This window comes from Frieseomelitta varia, unplaced genomic scaffold (assembly GCF_011392965.1).
Source record: "Frieseomelitta varia isolate USP_RPSP 00005682 unplaced genomic scaffold, Fvar_1.2 scaffold_54, whole genome shotgun sequence".
Classification (NCBI taxonomy): domain Eukaryota; kingdom Metazoa; phylum Arthropoda; class Insecta; order Hymenoptera; family Apidae; genus Frieseomelitta; species Frieseomelitta varia.
In genome coordinates this window covers 478,603-493,976 of record NW_025110301.1, presented here as the reverse complement: position 1 = coordinate 493,976, position 15,374 = coordinate 478,603, and the positions used below count along the sequence as shown (strand labels likewise).

Sequence of the window (15,374 nt, the reverse complement as noted above, 5' to 3'; positions counted from 1 at the left end):
GAAAGATGACAAATTCATGTTATTTCATAGTTATGAAGATGAATCTGTCCTCTTTCTCTTTCTTTAAATCGAAATGAGATCTTTTTCTATTTCTTGTTTATTTTGTTAATTAAAAAAACGCAGACGATTTTGTCTGGACTATTTTATTAACTAAAAAAAATTGGAAAGTTCGACTGTGTAAAGTACGTTAAATAAAGATGGAAAGATGACAAATTCATGTTATTTCATAGTTATGAAGATGAATCTGTCCTCTTTCTCTTTCTTTAAATCGAAATGAGATCTTTTTCTATTTCTTGTTTATTTTGTTAATTAAAAAAACGCAGACGATTTTGTCTGAACTATTTTATTAACTAAAAAAAAAATTGAAAAGTTCGACTGTGTAAAGTTAGTTAAATAAAGATCGAAAGATGACAAATTCATGTTATTTCGCAGTTATGAAGATGAATCTGTCCTCTTTCTCTTTCTTTAAATCGAAATGAGATCATTTTCTATTTCTTGTTTATTTTGTTAATTAAAAGAACGCAGACGATTTTGTCTGAACTATTTTATTAACTAAAAAAAAAATTGAAAAGTTCGACTGTGTAAAGTTAGTTAAATAAAGATCGAAAGATGACAAATTCATGTTATTTCGCAGTTATGAAGATGAATCTGTCCTCTTTCTCTTTCTTTAAATCGAAATGAGATCATTTTCTATTTCTTGTTTATTTTGTTAATTAAAAGAACGCAGACGATTTTGTCTGAACTATTTTATTAACTAAAAAAAAAATTGAAAAGTTCGACTGTGTAAAGTTAGTTAAATAAAGATCGAAAGATGACAAATTCATGTTATTTCGCAGTTATGAAGATGAATCTGTCCTCTTTCTCTTTCTTTAAATCGAAATGAGATCATTTTCTATTTCTTGTTTATTTTGTTAATTAAAAAAAACGCAGACGATCTTATCTGAACTATTTTATTAACTAAAAAAAATTGGAAAGTTCGACTGTGTAAAGTACGTTAAATAAAAATCGAAAGATGGAAAATAACTGATGAAAAAGAAAAAAAAATTCCTACAGATGGAACGAACACGGCGACGCCAGTGCAAAACAACGCGCCGACGGAGCACACAGGGGGTGATTTCGATAACGCGAGCGTCGGAAGTGGAAACTCGAATTTCAGTACAGGCGCGTTACAGGTAGGAGCAACAAGTAAAATAAAATCGAACTCCAGTTGACAATGAAATTGTATTACACTGAGTATACACGAGTGTGTGTATATATATACATATATTTGTAGAATATCCGAGAGCAAATGGCGGCGTCGTTAGAACGGATGAGGGAGTTGGAGGAACAGGTCAAGGCAATTCCCATGTTACAGGTAAACACTGTAATTTCGACTTCAACCTGACGTTTGTTCACGTTTCTCGCTGCGCATCCGCGTGAATCGCGCGTTTAATTCGACTTTAACGAAGGAACATAATTGTTTTTAAATCGTAGATCAACGACCTGTTGCGTTTGAATACCAAATTTTAAACTTCAAAGTTAATTTAAAACTTTAAAGAAGGAAGAGCAACTTGCATTTCGTTCAATGTGTTCTTCTCTATTGTTAGAGATCGTTCGTTGGTGTATGAGTCACGAGTTAACTTCTTTCTTTCGGTTGCGATACTTCCGTTAACGAAACGTAATTACATCGAGCAAAGTGTAAATACACCGAGTATTGCACTGGCCACGTTTCAAGCCTATCATGTTTATCGTTGACACAGAACGGAAGCAGAGCTTTCATTAATAGTTGCCGGGCTGAAATTTAACGTTGTAGCTTCGCGTCAAAGGTAAATTCTTCGACCTTAATTTCAATGGCAAAGTTGGTGAATATTAAACATGTCTCTTTAGAGTGCCATCAAACGATCTCTCTCCCATATCACGCCCGCGTCGCAGAAATAATTAAAAACTTACAAAATAACTCGAAACGTTTCTCAAATTTCAACATTTCCAACGAATATATATATATATATTCATCGAATCTTAAACGTGCAAAATTTTCAAATTCAGAGCCGTGCAGACTAATATATAATAAACTAATGCAGTTTTCTAATATACCCAAGTGTCAAAAATTCGCGAAATTCTAAAATGCTAAACTGCGAGATTCGTCGAAGCGAACGTTCCAAATTACTTCGTTAAATAGTCTCTCTCACGCAGGTGCAAGTGTCGGTGCTGAAAGAGGAGAAGCGAAATCTGCTGCGACAAGTGGACGAGCTGAACAGAACGAGGCAATGCAACGAGAGCGTATTGCACAGGCACCGGAGCCAGTCGTTCTCGGAACAACGTGGCTCTCAGCGAAATCCGAGGAACGCGGCCACTCCGACGAGAGACATGGGAACGATGTGCGGCGTGATGACACGTGACGTCGGTGTTTCGCACCAGCAGGTACGCCGTCGACTTCCGTTTCACGCCTCGATTTATCGACGACTCCGATCTCCTTTGTTCTCTCGCTCTGTGGTTCTCCGCGGCGCTTTGAGAGAAACCGTAACGCGTTGAGAACGAACGTCGGCGTTCGAAACGAAACTTCAACGGACCGTAGACGAAACATTTGCATGCATTACTCCGTATTCTGCTTTTAATTGCACGGGCAATAAAATGGTTAGGCGAACGTTGCCTTTTTTTTTTTTTTTTTTTTTTTTTATCGAACCTGGTGAGAAAGTCCGCGCTTAAGTTACAGGTTTCGTCGAAACGCGAGTCGGTTCTCTTTTCGGCAGGATGATTCCATCCGATTAATTAATTTCACGCAGTTTCTACCTCGGTTTCTTATGAATATGTGCCGAGCTACCTTTCTATTAGCCTTGTTAACATCTGCATGGAAGAAAGGATTCTCCTGTCGCGTTTTTTTTTTTTTTTTTAGTCGTTTTTTCAACTCGTTTGCGTCTTTTTGTTGGGACGAGCAACGGATTTAATCACTTGCGCCGGCAACTGGTTCGCGCGGACCATAACGAGCGACCGGACCGTATACAGTTAATTCGTCGCTTTCTTTTTCTTTCGAACTCGTCGGATAGAAATGATTAAAAAGTCATAAGCTTGTTTTGCTTGGATTTATATTTAATTTACATTTGTTTTGCTTGGATTTATATTTAAATGTACTTAGAACTGAGGGAATATTGATTTGCGACAAAAAATTCTCGACGTGCGTGGCATGTTATTCCAGCGCAGGAGGTTGAATTCGTTTCTCGAATCAGCCAACCATAAAGAAGTAATAATATATGATTTTTTTATTGAACGGTTTATTTTATTAAATCTCCTTTAATAAACGAGGGACATCTCTCTATTGTTCGGCGTTTGCTGATTAATGACCTCGATATTCCGCTTTCTGAAAGCCGTTTGTATTTAAAGGGAAATGGATAATTGCGTGCATTTCATTCGCATCATACTCTGACCTGACCCCTGTAATTAAATTAAAAGTCAAGTCGATGAAAACTCCCCAGATTGTTTTTTTTTTTTTTTTTTATCATGCTTAAATCGAAGGGAACTCTGTATTAATAATTAACTGTCGTTAGCCAGTTTCCGCGAAAACATATTTTTCAACTCGCTTCGTATTGCGACGTTAATCAAATTAAATGAAAATTTGTTCATCGATCATGTATATTAGGACATCAAATTACATTTGTTGGTTGACTGTCATAAATTTCACTTTATTTGACATCTTACATTATAAAACGTCGATTTGTGAGGAAATAATCGAAAGGTCAAGTCTTGAAGTTACAAAAAGCCCGTTTTATCTTCGACCGACAGAGATTTAAAACGACTGAAATTATGCTCGTTCAAAGAAAAATGAATTTTGCCTGGTCAAAGGTCAAGAGATGAAATATCATCTCTTTCAATTGAAGTTTGAAAGTAACGTAAGTTTAAAATGGGAGCTTCGATTCTGATTATAATATATTTCAATGTACCATAAGACATCTGACAAATAAAAACAGGAAATACCAAGTGTCCCAATACTCATGGCAAGCACATCTACGTACATAGACGTACTAATACGTTGTATTGTCACAGGTTCGAACCCGAGATATCGGCATGATAACGAGCACGCCGATAAAACGATCCCTGCAACGGAGTCGATTGCAGATCGAAGAAATCGTACCTGAAATTAAAGACCAGATCACATTGTTCGACGATCGAACGTCACTGAGCCTTGATAAACTATACTCGAGCGATTCTCGCGACAGTTGGAGGTCGATCGTAACTCGTGACCAACCGATGTACGAAGACCGTGCAACGCCGGAATTAAAGATGAGGAATCGTTTGAAAAGAAGTCCGCTTCAGATGGAATCGATACCACCGACGAGTCCGAAGCTGGCCAGAGATACGAAGAAATTTCGCGATGTTGGGGTAAACACGCGAAACAGAATGCGATATCTCGTACACAGCCGATTTGTAATCGAAGATATAGCGCCGGAGGTAAAGAGGGAAGCGAAGAGAAGATCGTGCGGAACAGCGACAGGGTTACACATGAAGGACGTTTTAACGAAAGATGATGTCGCGGTTATCGTGGACGACGCTCTCAGGATTTACAAGAGTACCTTGATCAAAGACACAATTTCCAGAGGTTGCCAGTGTAACCTAGATCCGACGAAAATGATCGAGAAGAGGGATCATTCGGTTCAGGTGGCGGAGCCGTTTAAACTGAAGACGAACGTGGGAGTGACGGTGAAACCGAGGGTGTCCGAAATTGGAATCGAGGTCAGAACTGGCCCCGGGACGAGGACCATCGGCGTTGGTCCCGATCCGCTTGCAACGCAGTCGTTATCTTTACATTCGATGAACTCGAGAAGTCACTCGTTCAATTACGGCGACAACAAGCTGAAGAGGAAACCTACGAGATCGGTTAGCGTGATGGTGGATGATTTGGTGAGGACCACGGCGAAGAGTACCGACACTTCCGGTCTAGCGCCAAGGAAACGAGAGTTTGGCACATCGCCGATAAAAAAGAAATTCGCCGACGTCTCGGTTGGCGAGTCGGTCAAGCCTCACATATCAATCTCGTGCGCTGCCAATTACTGCGACAATTGCAAGGAGACCATAAAGAATTTGGCGAAGCAGATCGTCAACAACGCGGAGAACAATATGAATCATCAAAACACGAATCTCGTCTCGAGGATACCGAGACCGTCTCACATACCGTTGAATAACACGGTAGATTATAGGAGGCAATTCAAGCGGCAGGATACCTACACGAAGATACCAGCTGCGAGTGTGATTAGATACGATACCGATAACAAGGAACAATATGACAATAGCAATCGGTTAGTAATTTATTTAACGATAACATCTCTATCATTTCTCTCTCTCTCTCTCTCTCGTCTTTCTTACGTCAGTTGATTACTCTTCTCAATGAAACATAATAATGATAAATTATTATTATTCCATTTAACAGTAAACTTAAGTAAATACTGTTAATTTTATTTAAAAGCACAAATTTATACGTAAAAGTAGGAAAAAAGGTTCCGGGGAGGAAAAGTTTTTTAAAAAATTATTTTATAAAATGGTTCGATATTCGTTGATATGAACGCTGAAAGATAGCAAGTACGCCATCTGTAGGGTGGAAGAGTTTTACACCAAGGGTAGTTCGGTAAAAAGATGGTAAAGAAGTTAACGTCGTGGAGAATCAACCTATCGCATAGTTAGCGCATGTCAAAGATTTGTTGGTTTTTTCGGATTCCATGGTTGCGCGTCCTATGCGTCATAAGTATTCTTAAGGAGCAGAGTGTAGAGGTCAAATTGTAAATAACGTAGAGGTCAGTGCCAAGAAAAGTGTACTTAAAGCTCATTGCGGATTATGGTAAATAAGTAAACCGTGTATCCGATCTCGACAAATCGATGCTGCAACAGCAGCAACAACAACACGCTACTCGTTTAGTTAACGATACCGAACTCACCGAAATAAATTCTGCTTGTTTCGTTGAGAAAGGGTAATTGATAGTTTTTTTCTTTAATTATTTTACTCCACTTAGCCTTTTGAATAAAAGAGAAATTTAAACTAAGAAAATTCATAAACCTTTATGATATTTGTATTTTTCTGTATTTTCTTTATTATATATATATATTATTTCTGCATTTCTTTTCTATTTCCTTTATTACTTCTATATTTTCTTTATTATAGTATCCAGCAGTTGCAAGAGGAAAAACGAAAAGATGACAAATCAGAGGATATATATAATACAGAAAAACAAACAGATAGCGAGGAAAAACAAGAACTTCCAGAGTCTGCGTTATTTCAACCTATACAAGAAAAGCCCAGGAAAAAAGTTGAACCTTCGAAAGAGATGCAAGCCGCCATGAAAGTTCTGAATGACAGTCTTAAAAAATCTCCTAGCAAAAACATCTCTCATCAAATGAAAAATGCTATTAACATCATCCAACAAGAATGGTTCAAAGTCTCCAGCACAGTGAATGCCAATCCCTTAGAAGTAGAAGATTATTTAGATTGTTTTGAAGAATGTTCAAGTTCTATATTGGAGTATATTGTTAACATGACTGATTCAAGTGGGAATACTGCAATGCATTATGCAGTATCTCATGGAAATTTTGATGTCGTATCTATACTTCTTGATTCAAAAGTTTGTGATATTAACAAAGCAAATATGGCTGGATACACAGCTGTGATGCTGGCAGCTCTAGCTGAAGTCAGAAATTCCACTCATGCTTCAGTGGCTAACAGATTATTCCAACTTGCAGATGTTAATATTCGAGCAAAATTAGTGAGTATCTTATGTAATGATTTTGATCTCTTGGTCTTAATCAATGATTTTGATCTTTTGATCTTAAGTAATGATTTTGGTCTTTTTTTGATCTTAAGTAATGATGATGGTCTTATTTTTCTTTTTTTTTTTTCTGGTATTAATAATCTAGTAATTGCATTCTTTTCTAGCATGGTCAAACTGCCTTGATGTTGGCAGTATCTCATGGTCGTAAAGATATGACTCAATTACTCTTGGATGCTGGAGCAGCAGTTAACATTCAAGATGAAGATGGCAGTACAGCTTTAATGTGTGCCGCGGAACACGGACACACGGACATTGTACGATTGTTACTTGCGCATCCAGACTGTGATCCATCAATCGTTGATATAGATGGTAGTTCTGCTCTAAAAATTGCATTAGAAGCGGGCAATCGAGATATCGGCGTATTACTTTATGCCCACGAGCGTGTGAATAGAGGAACAAGTCCATACTCATCGATGAGGCGTAGGAGAGGTTCTAAACCAACAACACCTACTGGCCCTTCCCCTTCAGCCCCAGTAAGCCCAGCTCCATCTCGACGAATCCATTCTTCAACAGTTTCTCTGAACACTTCAAAATATTCTGCTAAATAATTCATGATATCCGAAGACTTTTTTTTTAACATACTATCAAATAGTTTTCATTATAATCTTATCGTATAAGTAAGCAACAATACAATCGGCGTTCCGTGTTTCCTATATTTATTGCTATCGTGTTTATCGTCGATTTACGATATTTTACAGTGTTAACTTTTTAGGATAAAACAATCATGTTCTTGCCTAATCATTCATCAGCCTCGGCGCAAGCATTTAATTTAAAGTGTCTATTTAACTGCTCAACTTTGTATACAATTATTCAAGAAAAGTTTGAGAATGTTTTGTAAAGTTAGTTGATAGGAAGGATATATGTGAAACACGTTGTTTCGCATCGTTAGTAGATAGAAAGGATTTGTATAAAGTTTGAAACATCTTTCTAGGTGCTATTAAAATGAAAAGATGAATCCAGAAAGGATGAATTTCATTGTTGATAAATTTTATACGATGTCACGAGAGAATATGAAACGGTAATTAAAATGATTACCTTCAAAATTTCATTTTTAAATTTTTAGAAACCATATGTGAAAGTACAAAAAAATTTCTTATATATAAATGCGAGTCACAGAGAAAGAATCAAGTACGTAATGTCTTCCAACATCCTGTGGCATTGAACATTCCAAAAAACGAATCGACAAAAAATCTGAATTTCTTGTCGCAGAAAGTTTTTCTTATACATGCTCTATAACATATTCGACTGTCAGGCCTAATTTCCGTTAAATCCTGGGGATCAAACTATCAGTAGAATAACTGTGTACTGATACAAATAGTGGAAAACAATATATGTGTAATGATTACATGGTGCACAAACGCGAGATTTGTAATTTTCGCGACTAATGTTGAATTTATGTACGGAGAAATTTGTAGAACTTATTGATGATCGTTCGATGTTAAAGTAGAAATGTTATAGATGTGAAAGTATAAATATAACATCCGTGGATAACAATAAAATATCGAAGGGCATACGAGATAAATCTACTGACAATGAGTTTAATAGTTGTTGACATTATTTCAGGGTACATATATATTATATCGTATAGAAGAAAATACAAAAATGTAATTTTATTTCATTCCTCGTTTATCTTCGTGTTACCTTCGTGTTAGGAATTGGATGTCTAAGAAAAACCTTAACGTTGAACGTTTTCACACATAGGATTGTGAATATTTAGAAATAATGAACGTATTTAAGTTCAACATCAAAGATTTAGGCTAACGCTATAACGAGTATTCCTACCGTTAAGAATTTCTATTAACGTTAAGTGACGATTATGTATCAAAGATAGTACTGAATCAAGTAATAGACTCGTAAAAATCTAGAAAGTAGATAACTACTTTTCATTGTTTGTGCCTTTATATTTAACATGTAATTGATAATAAACTTGAGAAGAAACAATATAAGATAATTGTATGATGTAAAATTTACCAAAAATTAATATAAACAATATATTACAAATCAATGTTTTCACTTTATCATAAATATTATCATAAACTTACATGAAATCCTTAATCTTTATAAATATACTAATGATAATAAAAAGTAAATGTATGATCTCAAAAAGTTTAATGTTCCATGATCATCATGATTAACATTTACTATAATACATTATTTAAATGTTACTTATTAGTTCCAAGAAAATTCAAGAAAATTTGAATCTGGCAAATCAGATGAAAAAGAACGTAACAATAATGCAATGAAGAGAATTGAATAAAGTATAAAGTAAAACATAAAGTTACTCACATTTTTTGCTTCTGAAGTCTTGTTCCATCCACTATGTCCTCGCGGAATAAGAAGAAGAAGAAGAAATGAAGTACCTTTAATAAAATATAAATTATTACAATTTAATTTAAAAAAGACATTAATAATAAAGAAAGTTAAAATTCTAATGTACTTTTATTATAAGAATCAAAATTCTAATGTAAAAAAATTTTAATTAATAATAATTAAAGCATAATACAAGTAATTGGAATATATGTTATATGTAAAGATTCTAATATGGCGGTCTTTTTTGGTCGGTTAAACGAAGCTGCGTAGTACGATGCGCAGAATGTGTTCAAACTTGTACCGAAAATGATATAAAATTGTTCCGAAAATAATATAAATCATTTTAAGAAGTCATAAATGAACTTAAGAAGTTATCCAATGAACAGAAAATACAAACGTATAAATACGTCAGCTTTTATTAGAATCAAATATTACTATTAAATTTATCATTACTCACCGTAACGAGTTCTTAAATTTCGTGATTTTCTCTTCATGTTTCGAAATTTTCTTCTCAAACAACCAATAATCTGTATAAAAGAACACCAAAATATTCAAATAAATGCATAAACGGAATAAATCATATAAAAATGAGACAATAATCAAGATGATGAAATACTGTTTTGAAAGCTCATATGTAACACGAGCTATGAACCAAAATGTAATCAAAAATATAAATTTTCTCTTTCTCTATAAAAGAAAAAAAGAAAATTTATATTAAATAAATTAAATATTCAGTGTTCTAAATCATAGACACACTCAATAATGTGCAAACATAAATCTAAAACCTACTAGTTGTAGCCTTTACCTGACAATTTATCACTCTAGCTCCTTCCTCCTGCACTTCCCGCCAAAAACTGACACAATTGTTACACAATACTATAGATCGATCGCTAAAAATATTGATTAGACTTGATTATCGCAACAAATGTATTACATACATATGATTTGGCGGTGTAATCATTGCGCGCGCATTTCGTATGTCATTCTGTAACATTATCCAACTTGGAACAAAATATAAAAAACTCCACTTTTTAATTTTTCTCATCTATTGAATAAAATAATTGATTTAGTAAAGTGTACATAATTTTATTTTTTAACGTCAGTTTAATAAACAGATTTCGATTTTCGAAGTTCTTCTAACTAGATTTAAATTTCACTAATTGAATGAATTTAACTTGTTTAATCGAATAGTGCGTAATGAAGTACATCTACATAAATTATTTCTCAAAATAATTTCCATTATATTTAACAAAATTACTCTTCGAAGTCATTGTTTCAATACATATGAGTTGGTAATCCTGAATACAAACCATATGTGACGTTGACATATATCACTAACCGTAACATAACGTGTTGTAGTCGCATGGTATGATTGCCTCATTGACAGTTCTTTTTGTATTGTCTATAATTGTATTTTAACGATATATTTTAATAATATGTATGAAAATAGCTAAAATATTTTCATTATGATTTTATGGATATACAATATTGGCTAAAAAAACAATTTATTGAAATGTTGCATACTACATGTTCATTCAAACTTTAAGTGAATTAAAAATATAGATTTTTATTTATGAAATTTATGTTATATTTTATTAAGTCATTTAAAAGTAGTAAAAAATTAAAACAAACGATAAATATTTGTAACTACTTTTCTTTATTTATTATTATATATATTTAATTATGAAAATATATATAATTAAAATTAGAACTGTAATTAATTGCTTGTTTAATTTAATTTATATTTTATTATACTAATGTTTTGTGATATTTTTATTATTTAGCTCTACTATAAGCTTTGCTACAGAAGTATCTTAATTAACCGCCAAAATTGAGAATAAAATGCGAAGGACTCATACAAGTTAGTTAACTAATGTTAAAAGTTCAATATAATGTTTAATTATTATAATATGATTTGATACTTTTTGATAGATTATGCTTATGAACCATTACCAACCACATCCAGCCATGGAGGTTTGGAAGACGAGAATGAAACAATGACAGAGCATTTAAAAGACAAAATTCATGCTCTAAAGTCATTGTCGATTGACATTGGAAATGAAGTACAATATCAGGATAAAATGCTCCGCGGAATGGTGAATAACTTATCAGTATTAATCAAGATCTTTTGGATATATATTGAAAATAGAAATATGTAGAAGAAATTTTTTGTTATCAGGATGAAGATTTCGAAAGGACAAGTGGTTTATTAACAAGTTCAGTTGCACGTGTATTACGTTTATCCAAAGGAAGTCATGCTTATTACATCTTATATTTGGTGTTGTTTTCTATATGTATCTTTTTTGTATTATGGGTAACTTTAAAATTCTTCTAACCAAAACATTTTAACACCAAAATATTTGAAAAGAGGATTCATTCCCATAATGTTTTATTATATATATAAAATTATCCAAGTATAACATCTGATATTTGTGTATAAATATATTTCAATAAGTTGTACAGTTAAATTTTAACAAAGCTCCATGTGTAAAAAATTCTATTCCAATATTACATTTAAGTGTACATAAATTAAATTGTCTGTTAGAATTATCAAAAGTATATTTTATGTCAAAACAACGTGTATGTACATGCATTTAATACATATAAATATATGTTTTAATTTTTTAATGTAAAATAAAAATAATAGTGTATATCCTTAAAACTTTCATGTGATATTTGAAAGTTGGCGGCAATGGACTACACTAGACTAACCTATTATAACCTGACTATCGAGAATTCACGTGTATAATACTTGGTTACACATGGTTACACATGGTTCAGAATATTAATTTTCTATATTAATTATACTAAACAATTCGTCGAAATGAAGCACAAAAATTTACGAATAAATCCTTTAAGTAAAGTTCAAAAAAGGAAAAATGAAGAAGAACCTAGTACTTCAGAACACAAAACATCAGAGGTTATTTTGCCCTCTGACAGCAATTTTAATCACATAAAGTGTAAAGCAGTTCGTTATCAGAAATGTCAGAAGTTAATGAAAGAGAAAGCAAAGGCAAAAAAAGAAGCCAAAAAGAAAAGAATTCAAGAAGGTGGTCCAAAACAAGTTCCACATACTATTGAGAGCTTAAGAGAAAAAGATGAGACTACTGTCACTGGTGATCTTGATGATGAAGAGAATGCAGAACTTAAAGTTGATTTTGAACATGATGAATTTGCTGCTTACTACAAGCATGCTTATGAACCCAAAGTTTTGATTACTTTTAGTGATAATCCAACAAGAAAGAATAGAATTTTTGGAAGAGAATTAACAAGAATAATACCAAATTCTGTCTCTTTATATAGAAATCGTTCTGGTGTAAAGAAAATGGTAAAAAGTGCCGTTGCAAGGAATTTCACTGACATTATAATTGTTAATGAAGATCAATGCAAACCAAGTATCCTTATAACAACTGAATTATTTAAAGGCAACATATTATTATTTATAGTTAACGTTTTCCTTATAAATCTTCGTAGATGGTATGTTAATTATTCATTTACCTGATGGACCAACAGCACACTTTAAACTTAGTAATGTTAAATTAACAACAGATTTAAAACGTAATCATAAAGAAATTTCTGAACATAGACCAGAAGTTATTTTAAACAATTTCACTACCCGTTTGGGTTGTACAATTGGTAGAATGTTAGGAGCACTATTTCATTATGAACCAGAATTTAAAGGCAAGAGGGTAGTAACATTCCATAATCAAAGAGATTATATATTCTTCAGACATCATAGGTATATAATTCATTATTTATTATGGATAATATAATATAAATAACTAAATAAATAACATTGCAGGTATCAGTTTGACATGGAAAGAGGTAAACCCAGGTTAAGAGAGTTAGGACCAAGATTTACCTTAAAATTAAAATCATTACAACATGGAACATTTGACAGTAAATATGGAGAATATGAGTGGCTCATACAAGGAAAAAGGCATGATATGGAAACTAGTAGAAGAAAGTTCTTCTTATAAAATTTATTTAATACAAAGGTGTTTTATTACTTCAAATAAATAATAAAAAGCTTTTTTATAAGAAATATAAAAACTTCTTTTTATTAAACTCTTACAAAATATGAACTTGTAATATAAAGGTATTTAAATTTATTTTATAACATAAATTATTTCTTTTTATACGTTGTGTTTAACAAATTTCGGTTTAAATTGTTCATAGGACATATCTGTTCGTTTTAACACATAAACTGCAGCTTGAAGACCACCTATATTTACACCCAAAGTTTTTGTTACACAAAACAAATTTCTAGCTGTTTGTAAAGCCTATGAAAAAAAAACATCGATCATAACTCTACATAAATCTGATTTCAAAATTTTAATTGCATACCATGCTAAAGCTGCGTCTGTCATAAGTGAGTAAAACACTCCGTCCTGTTAAGGGTTTCATTATTCGTCCTAATTCTATTAAAATTTCTTTATAAAGTATTCTGTTATCTATCATTCGTCCACTTCTTTTTCCAAATGGCTATAACAATTATTTGATAATGTAAATAAATAAAGCCATAATAAGAATATACAGGGTGGATGAAAAATCGTAATACAACTGGCCAGGGATTAATTCTATGTAAAAAAATAAGGAAAAAATGTGGTATACAATTTTTTGATCCGTGGCTTCGTTTTCGAGAAAATCGAATTTGAAGTTTACTCAATTACGTAGAATTATCCCGTTCGGGTGTACTACGATTTTTCACCTACCCTGTATATCAATACAACATTACCATATCAGTAACAACAATGTCAACAAAAGAATCTTTAAATGGTAGTTGTGACACATTCCAATGTAATAGGTCAATTTTACATTTAGAAGAAGATGCCTCAATATTAGATTTTGTTCTAAATACAGCTTTTGGATGATTGTCTCCTCCCATAATATAACATTGAGAATACACTAAAGCTGCCTAAAATTTTCAATATTAATACTTTTCATCATATTTTTTAATGTAATATGTTTATGTTATGATAAAATGTAAATGTTACCTCAATTGGAATGGAACCACTACCACACATTGGATCAATTATTATGTCTCCCAGATTAGGATGAGCTAATCTTAACAAATTATAACATACAGTTGCTCTAAGAGTAGTTGGTCCAAAACTTATGATATTCCTATGATGCTTAGATTCATGTGTAACACGTAACTGTGTTATTAGTTCATCTATTCATGGTATAATACATATTACTTTTTACAGCAAAACAACCTCAAATAAATTTACATTTCACTTACTGCCAATTACTTTGCAAACTACTTCTAAATAATACGTAGATAGATCTACAAGCCACAGATATTTATCTTGCAATTCTCCTCCAATAGCTCTAGCAACCTCTGCTGATTCAAATATATGTTTGCCAATCCTTTCACATGTTACTCTGTACCTTAATATTTCATCTTTCTCAGTGTCAGATGGATCCTGCCCTCTTTTTTTGCCTTTAATTGGTGTAACAATTGTGTTACAAAGCTTACGGTCTTTTTCTGCTCTATTATATTCATCAGTAGTTGGATATATTTTCCCTTGAAAACCAGTTATATTTTTCCAAGCATTTAAAGCCTTTTTTAATTTCATATCATCACGTACAGCATCTTTAAATAACTGTAAATCAGCTTCTTTACTAATTCCTGAGAATTCAAACTTTCTAACATCTGCGACAATAAATATATTGTCTATTGATCTCATCTCTTGTATCTGAAATAATAATTAAAGAAAAATATTATTAATTTGTCGCATGTAATTTAATGTATATTAGAATATAATAACGTTAATGTTAATGTTAATCTTAATGTAATATATAATATAATAATCATATTTAGAAACATATTTATCTATTAAAAATGCTATTTAAAATAAAAAGATAATTTTACTTGTGCAAATTGATTCCAAAAGACATTAAGATAAATCTTTCCGCGTTCTTTAATAATTTTGACATTTTTATTTAATTTCTCTTTACATTCATCCACTGCTTGCCACTCGAAACCTAAAATTAGACATTTTATAGGTTACTCTAAGCAACCACGTGTTTTTGTTTTTAATTAATATTAGGAAACATTTAGTTACCTGTATCTACTGTCGTTGTTATCATAAAAACATTGTCGTTTATTAATGATTCTGCGAAAAGTTTTTGTAAATTCGATTCGCTATTCTCATTCATTTTAAATTTTGTACGTTACATGTAAATTACGTTGTACTTCGTAAACACGTGATTATACACGTGAATGTGAGTAAAATCAAACTAGTATCACGTGTTTCACTAATCAGACAA

At 32.4% G+C, this 15,374-nt stretch overlaps 4 protein-coding genes and 1 long non-coding RNA gene across 11 annotated transcripts in view; 3 read left to right on the top strand and 2 right to left on the bottom strand.

Moving 5' to 3' along the window:
* The window catches only part of LOC122533580 (KN motif and ankyrin repeat domain-containing protein 2), an 82,185-nt gene extending 73,396 nt beyond the window's left edge, over positions 1 to 8,789 (top strand). For all 4 annotated transcript variants that reach the window (XM_043663439.1, XM_043663442.1, XM_043663440.1 and 1 more), the window contains 6 exons: positions 1,054 to 1,172; positions 1,274 to 1,354; positions 2,173 to 2,400; positions 4,018 to 5,267; positions 6,125 to 6,722; positions 6,893 to 8,789. In XM_043663439.1, the coding sequence (XP_043519374.1) occupies positions 1,054 to 1,172; positions 1,274 to 1,354; positions 2,173 to 2,400; positions 4,018 to 5,267; positions 6,125 to 6,722; positions 6,893 to 7,336 (2,720 nt within the window). In that variant the 3' untranslated portion in view covers positions 7,337 to 8,789. The remainder of the gene's footprint in view (positions 1 to 1,053; positions 1,173 to 1,273; positions 1,355 to 2,172; positions 2,401 to 4,017; positions 5,268 to 6,124; positions 6,723 to 6,892) is intronic.
* A 103-nt stretch (positions 8,790 to 8,892) lies between these two features.
* LOC122533584 lies at positions 8,893 to 10,132 on the bottom strand. The gene is made up of 3 exons (XR_006307749.1): positions 9,904 to 10,132; positions 9,556 to 9,625; positions 8,893 to 9,148 (listed from the first exon to the last, which is right to left on the bottom strand). It is a non-coding gene; the product is annotated as an uncharacterized LOC122533584 (long non-coding RNA).
* Positions 10,133 to 10,337: 205 nt separating this feature from the next.
* LOC122533583 (BET1 homolog) lies at positions 10,338 to 11,760 on the top strand. Of its 3 annotated transcripts, none has more exons than XM_043663447.1 (4): positions 10,338 to 10,464; positions 10,883 to 10,959; positions 11,031 to 11,194; positions 11,278 to 11,760. In XM_043663447.1, the coding sequence occupies exons 2-4, from the start codon at positions 10,941 to 10,943 to the stop codon at positions 11,431 to 11,433; spliced, it is 339 nt and encodes a 112-aa protein (XP_043519382.1). In that variant the 5' UTR covers positions 10,338 to 10,464; positions 10,883 to 10,940; the 3' UTR covers positions 11,434 to 11,760. The 3 variants fall into 3 exon arrangements, with proteins under 3 accessions (XP_043519382.1, XP_043519384.1, XP_043519383.1); XM_043663449.1 differs by lacking the exon at positions 10,338 to 10,464 and adding an exon at positions 10,476 to 10,498; XM_043663448.1 differs by lacking the exon at positions 10,338 to 10,464 and adding an exon at positions 10,484 to 10,536.
* A 15-nt stretch (positions 11,761 to 11,775) lies between these two features.
* LOC122533582 (probable ribosome production factor 1) lies at positions 11,776 to 13,145 on the top strand. Its single transcript, XM_043663445.1, has 3 exons — positions 11,776 to 12,493; positions 12,573 to 12,837; positions 12,901 to 13,145. The coding sequence occupies exons 1-3, from the start codon at positions 11,923 to 11,925 to the stop codon at positions 13,076 to 13,078; spliced, it is 1,014 nt and encodes a 337-aa protein (XP_043519380.1). The 5' UTR covers positions 11,776 to 11,922; the 3' UTR covers positions 13,079 to 13,145.
* LOC122533581 (THUMP domain-containing protein 3-like) lies at positions 13,141 to 15,341 on the bottom strand. 2 transcript variants are annotated; one of them, XM_043663443.1, is made up of 7 exons: positions 15,170 to 15,341; positions 14,977 to 15,089; positions 14,344 to 14,800; positions 14,096 to 14,274; positions 13,837 to 14,016; positions 13,446 to 13,583; positions 13,141 to 13,381 (listed from the first exon to the last, which is right to left on the bottom strand). In XM_043663443.1, the coding sequence occupies exons 1-7, from the start codon at positions 15,261 to 15,263 to the stop codon at positions 13,235 to 13,237; spliced, it is 1,308 nt and encodes a 435-aa protein (XP_043519378.1). In that variant the 5' UTR covers positions 15,264 to 15,341; the 3' UTR covers positions 13,141 to 13,234. The 2 variants fall into 2 exon arrangements, with proteins under 2 accessions (XP_043519378.1, XP_043519379.1); XM_043663444.1 differs by lacking the exon at positions 14,977 to 15,089 and having other exon boundaries at positions 15,170 to 15,295.
* Between the last annotated feature and the right edge of the window lie 33 nt (positions 15,342 to 15,374).